The sequence below is a fragment of the Strix aluco genome, chromosome 18 (genome assembly GCF_031877795.1).
Source record: "Strix aluco isolate bStrAlu1 chromosome 18, bStrAlu1.hap1, whole genome shotgun sequence".
Classification (NCBI taxonomy): domain Eukaryota; kingdom Metazoa; phylum Chordata; class Aves; order Strigiformes; family Strigidae; genus Strix; species Strix aluco.
Genome location: NC_133948.1, coordinates 11264766 through 11270765, shown reverse-complemented (window position 1 = coordinate 11270765; position 6000 = coordinate 11264766). Strand labels below are relative to the sequence as shown.

Sequence of the window (6000 nt, the reverse complement as noted above, 5' to 3'; positions counted from 1 at the left end):
TAATGTTAGCATCCAACACAGGAATAATAATAAATTTATTACAATAGAAACAAACAGATAAAGCATTAGTTCATGTACAAAATATTGATAGCATTCTGCTGCCTCAGTCAGTGCTTACTAAGTACCCACATTTAAAAACATCCTAAAACTGATGACACCACACAGATTTACGAAGATCATAGCAATTTCTTGACACTACTGTAAGAGAGCCAGCTACTCTTTAAGGTTTGCTGCACAATACAGGGAGATGGAGCAGAATATAACAGGAACATCTGAAATCTGAAATTCTTCTGCACCAGGAAAACGTGAGCAACTTATAAGCATGGGGAAAATAAAACCACACTATGCATGAAATTAGTTACTCATGGCAAGTGCTTTCATTAGAAGTGCCCAACAATAAGGCAGCTGATGACTGACGTGAGTGCCTATCATTGCTCAAGGCACAAAGTATCAGTTCAGTTGTTAGTCAGTTCTACTCCTGAGCTATGTTGGTTCTTTTCTTTTTAAACAAACTGATGTAGCATAGATGCATTTTCACTGAACTGCATCAACTCCCAAAGTAAACCAGATGCCTCAGAGAGACTCTCAGTAAAAGAAGAAATGTAGCTACAAGCCTGCTGGATTGATTTGTGTTACTAGGCCTTTATACTGTTGGGTTTCCCCCCACTACCTTTACACACACACTTACAGAGTTTATACCTCTGTAGTCAGCGTGCACATTAATAGCTCTTCTTTCTCATCACCTCACTCTTTTGGACATGTAGTCCATGCTAACCAAAAACCATTTATATAAAGTAGTGTTTAAAATAAGCTAGAAAATACTTCTTTTCTCTATTTGGTTCCCCACCCCCCAAGTATAATTATCCAGATTTGTCTCTCATATTTGAGGGATGCCTTAAAAAGCTGTAATTTATGCCATCTCTGGGCAAAGCTAATAGGCAAAAAGATTCCTGCAACCACTGAGAAGTTTGCAAGCACATTCTAGTCGCAGCTAATTTATTTCTGGGGCAGTATCAGGTCACAAAACATACAGCGTGAAAGGAATACTGGCACTGAGCAAACTTTGAAGCAAATTAGGACATTCTCTCCCTATTCCCTCTTATACCAGACTCCCTGATGGAAGTCCACAAATAAATTTCTTCTCTAAGAAGACAATAAAAACTCATCCTAATACAGTCTCAAGAACCATATATACACATTTTGTATATCTGAAAATGCTGGCAAAAGTCCACAGAGGCAGAAGATAAAAAGCATGAAAGCTAAGTCTAACATCAGGTTCTCTACTGAACCTGACACCTAGAAACAAAACAACATAAGGCTTCTTTCTTCTGAAGTACCCTCCCCAAAATGCCTGTGATTTTCCAGTAGCATGTGGAAGAGGCCAGCTGTCAAGACCTTCTTTCTTGCTTCACAACTTCGAAAGTGAGATGTTATGCAGCAGAGAGGCAGGCCTGACGAATACTTTGTGCCCAGGTGTTTAAGAGTGCCGTGACTGAATGCTTGTCTGGAAGTTGCAATAGTTTTGAAGTCATGTACCGATACACTGACTGCAAAAAGGGATTGGCTGCTGGAAAAAAAAGATAACAGATAAACAGAGTTATAGTAAAAATAAAACAAATAACATTTTAAAAATAATTTAAAAGGAGTAATACTAGGTGTCCTCGCTATTAGAACAAACACATGCCCAACAAATGTCATGATAGCATCCTCATACCATACTGTCTAGGGTTTTTTATCCACAGAGGGCTCTGATCTGGATAGTCTGCTGGAACGCTGAGCTGTAGTGGTGGGACGTTTGGAAGATTCTTGTCATCTAGAATGCAAACACACTTCCCATCAGAACAAAGCATTGCTTGCTGGACGGAGGGGTTTTTTGTGAACAATTCAGCTTGGTTTCTAGCCTCTGAACCCCAAGGAGGAACCAAGGTGTACATGTCTATTTTTACTGGAAGGCAATCTCATTGCTCACTTTAACAACACTCTTAAATTCTTGGAAGTAAAGCCTGGCAAACATAGCTCCATCTTTTACACATTTCTGCACCTTGCCAATCTCACCATTTCATCAGCTGAACTTCACTAAGTTAGACACTTCATTTTTGAAAATTAAGTGCCTTACATACTAATATTCAGGACAAAACCAGTTCAGATTTCTCAAACTAAGGGGAGGCGTAATCTACTTTCCCACTGGAATCCAAGAGCAAAACAAGTTAATGGACTGTAACGCTTCATGATTATTCAGCTGGGACAAAAAAAAGATGCAATCTGACTTTCTTTCTAGAACATACACCATTGTCAGTGATCATTAGTACAAATTGAAATAGACCCTCCCAAAAATTAACATTTCTCTTGCTCCATCCTATTTATTGGAGGCAGAACAATTCTCCCATATCAGTACAGGTCAAATCAGGAATCAAGACTGATGCTAGCAACAAGTCATTTTCTAGACTCTAAGTTGCAACTTGAGTGCAAAGAAAGGATCAGTGTGAATGAAATCTCCAGGTGTACCCTGAAGCAGGCTGAGTGGAATGTCATGATTAAGCAGTGCTATGAATCTGATAAGTACAGACTTCATGCAGAAGTCACAGGTTGGCAAGATTCAAGACTTAGCAAAAAATTCTCCAAATTTCTACAGTCAAGCTCAGCACTTTCTGAATTCAACGTTTAGTTTCTTCTTGCTTACCTAGCTTGCATATGAGATGAACTGTGCCATTATTACTGCAGTGGGAAGGGTCCAGGTTCACCAGAAATTTAGGATTTAATCTTGCAACTTCCCCTTGTAAGACATTTGGTATGGTCTGTCTTTCATCCTCTTCATATTTCCGTTTTCGAGGGGAAGCAACTGGGGCCCTATGTAAAATACAGTTGACAAAAAGATTAGGTGAAAATACTATGCCAACACCACATTTGTAAATTATTTTACAGGTGTAAAAAGGAAAGATATAACTCACACCCGTCCATAAACCCATCTGTTCTTTTAGTAGTTGCTACAAATCATAAATTCATAAATTAAGGAAAAATTATTAAGACAGAAGCAGGTCAATGATACATACGTGATCGGTGGTCCATGAATTGCAGTCATAGCTGGCATAAACGTACGGTAAAGGGAATGGTTGAAGACTGGTGAACGGATGTTGGCCAAAACAGCATCCAAAAGTGGCTGACACAAGTACTGCTGTTTGGTGGGGGGCACTGGGGGAGGCGGAGGAGTAGGCTAAAACACAAGAGAAGCCCCTTTTCTTTTAATCATCACCAAAAAAGAAATCTCTACTATTGATTCTGCAAAATTTTATAGCGGTAAACTTCCAATGCATGAACTGCAAAGGATTCTCAAAACTGCATACAGTAACATTAAGGAAAAAAAAAAAAGCCGTCCACAGCTTTCATTTAGGAAGTCTGTCCTGAAATCAGCTGCAAATGTTCATAGAATTACTCAAGTCTTTGCACAAAGCACAAGAACTTGAAAGTTCAGTTAAAAGATACACAGGTGACTTACATGAAGTAAATGTTTGCCCATTATTTCCTGTTTTCTTATTTTGTCCAACCTTACTTGAAGTCTTAACAGCATGAGCAAGAAGAAATGCAAAATATTATCTTGCCAAATCATAAGACCTTTTGGAATTAATTGCTTATCTCTTGCTAGTGCAAAGCATTACGTACCACAGCCATATCATTTTTCAGCTTCTCCAGAGCAATTTCACATTTCTGCAGTGTCTTCAGAGGGCACCTGCAGAAAAGGAGAAATTTAATCACCACAAAACAGTCACCTCAGCTGAAGTGTTTCTGCTGTCTGAGCCCCACAGACAGCTGCAATGCCAACATGGCTGCATGCTAAACAACAAATTTCTGGAAGAGCTGGGGAACCTGATGTCCAGCCCAAAGGAAAAAGAGTTACCGTTTTGAAGGGTCAGTCAGGATATCTAAGAGACTCTTCATTTTACTCAGGTCCTTCTTCCTATCTGAAATAACATCAGAGACACAAACACTGACTACAAGAATAGTTTCCATACTTGCAGACAGAAATTCAGTACACTGTTAAAAGTGAAAACATGAGCCAATACTGAGGAAAGTAGTGAGGATCAAAGATCCTTCCTCTAACCATAAGTATATCCATTGTATAAGCTTTACGTGTCTCAAAAATATCCAAAGTAACAGAAAACTGATGGGAATTTAAGGATGAAGATTTTACCCACTCTTCACAGTGAAATCTTTACAGTTATAGGCAAGAAAGAACAACTAACTTTCACTGTCCTTTTTAACCCCTGGAATAGAAACGATCACAAAAGGCAAGGTACTGCTTCTTTCATCAGAAGAGACAGTTGACAGAGAAATGCATGACTAAATATAGGGAACCTCACCTTCATTTTTATCTATTTTATTGATCATCCTCCGGAGTGGCTCAATGTATTTTGACAGCTGTTTGAGTTTCTCCAGATATTGTTGCTCCTCTGACTGGCTAGAACTGGCTGGACTCATGACAGAATTTGGATTTCCTGGCAATAAGTAAACACTCCATGTCACAGGGATAATAAAAGATACTGTAGAACAGCATTCTGACATTTCACAACCTAGATCTGAAATGTGACGCTCTCAAAGCATAGCTCATGTCAAATATCCAAATCCACAATTGGACACCCTCCACAATTTATTGCTTGTCCAACCCTCTAGTGTTTGTGTAGAAATAATGTTTTCTGAGGACAGAACAGCAATTTAATACACTTTTTTTCTGAAAAGATCCAAAGTTTCATATACCCAATTTCTAGGTCCTCATTTTGCTTCATTCTGGTGCCTTAAACGCTAAATCAACACACTGAATTTGTTGTAGTTTTCCTTAAGTCAGTGCTTTCCAAACTGCAGAGGAGCCAGTATGTTACTTCCATTCACAGTATCAGAAACTGCTAATTACATCTGGGAGAGAGAAGAGCACAACTGTCAGAGTATACCTAGGAAGGTGTTTTGGAGCCTGCCACCTGTGATTAAGTCCTTTACATCGTTTACAATTGCTTGCTGTTGCTAAGGGTTCCTTCCCACATGGTACTAAGGAATCATTATGTCTCTATAAACTTTCTCCATTAAATTAAGTATCGTTCTTTTTTCAAAAGACTGGGGAAGTTCAAAAAAAACCATTACATAGTTCAGTGATGACAAGAGACCTTAATTGATTTTGATTTGAGATATCCATGTTGTTGTGTTCTGTGGTGCATGTGACATGTTCACTATTTGCAGTGCTGGCTGCTTTGTAGAGCTCTTTAAAGTTTACATCGTGCCAAACAATAACAGGTTTCCTGAGAACTATTGTAGTTAACAAAACATACCCCAACTCACAGTCTGCAGTATAGTTCTCAGATCATTTACCTGGAGTGTTTAAAGGACCTGGGGATGGGACACTAAAGTTCTGAGGTGTTCGTGCAGCTGCAGGGCTCTGGGATGGTTGTGGAGATGGACTGGGGAGAAAGCTGCTGGGTGATGGAGCTGGGCCAGAGCTGAAAAATAAACATAAAATCAAACCTGCCAAAATCTGACAAGGAAGCATGATCAGCCTGTGAGCAGATACGCTTTTAGTAAGCATTGTTATGGCACTCTGTAGCTCTGCCAGTGAGGGTTTCACACTCAGCTTCTTCATTTACAATAGGGGTTTTCAGAGTGTATTCAGCACAATCCCACCTGTGCTCTCACTGAAGCTGATACTAAAATTCATTCACTTCAATGGAAACAGCGTAAGATATATTGAAAGCTTCTGAAAACCTCACCCGTAGGGCACTGACAAAGGTCCTCAAAAGCTGCAGTCTAGCTCACCTGACATTTGAATTTGGCTGAGAAGTTGGCTGGCCTGGCTGAGGAGATGGCTGTGGCTGTGGCGGCGGAGGCATTGACTGGGGTGTTTGGGCTTGTTGGACAGGAGATGGGGATGACATCATAGTAATATTGTTCTGGCTGACCTGAAATATGGAAAAAGGAAGATCAATAACAACAAAAGGGAGCAGAGGATGGGAACCTAACTAA

The 6000-nt window shown here is 39.7% G+C and overlaps 1 protein-coding gene across 6 annotated transcripts in view; it reads right to left on the bottom strand.

The window, feature by feature from the left end:
- MED15 (mediator complex subunit 15) overlaps positions 1-6000 on the bottom strand; it is a 30057-nt gene continuing 24057 nt past the window's right edge. For 5 of the 6 annotated variants that reach the window (XM_074844255.1, XM_074844249.1, XM_074844252.1 and 2 more), the window contains 9 exons: positions 5794-5936; positions 5353-5480; positions 4356-4490; positions 3893-3956; positions 3658-3724; positions 3051-3211; positions 2681-2847; positions 1715-1813; positions 1-1567 (listed from right to left, as the gene is read on the bottom strand). In XM_074844255.1, the coding sequence (XP_074700356.1) occupies positions 1431-1567; positions 1715-1813; positions 2681-2847; positions 3051-3211; positions 3658-3724; positions 3893-3956; positions 4356-4490; positions 5353-5480; positions 5794-5936 (1101 nt within the window). In that variant the 3' untranslated portion in view covers positions 1-1430. The remainder of the gene's footprint in view (positions 1568-1714; positions 1814-2680; positions 2848-3050; positions 3212-3657; positions 3725-3892; positions 3957-4355; positions 4491-5352; positions 5481-5793; positions 5937-6000) is intronic. The other variant, XM_074844250.1, reaches the window with a different exon arrangement.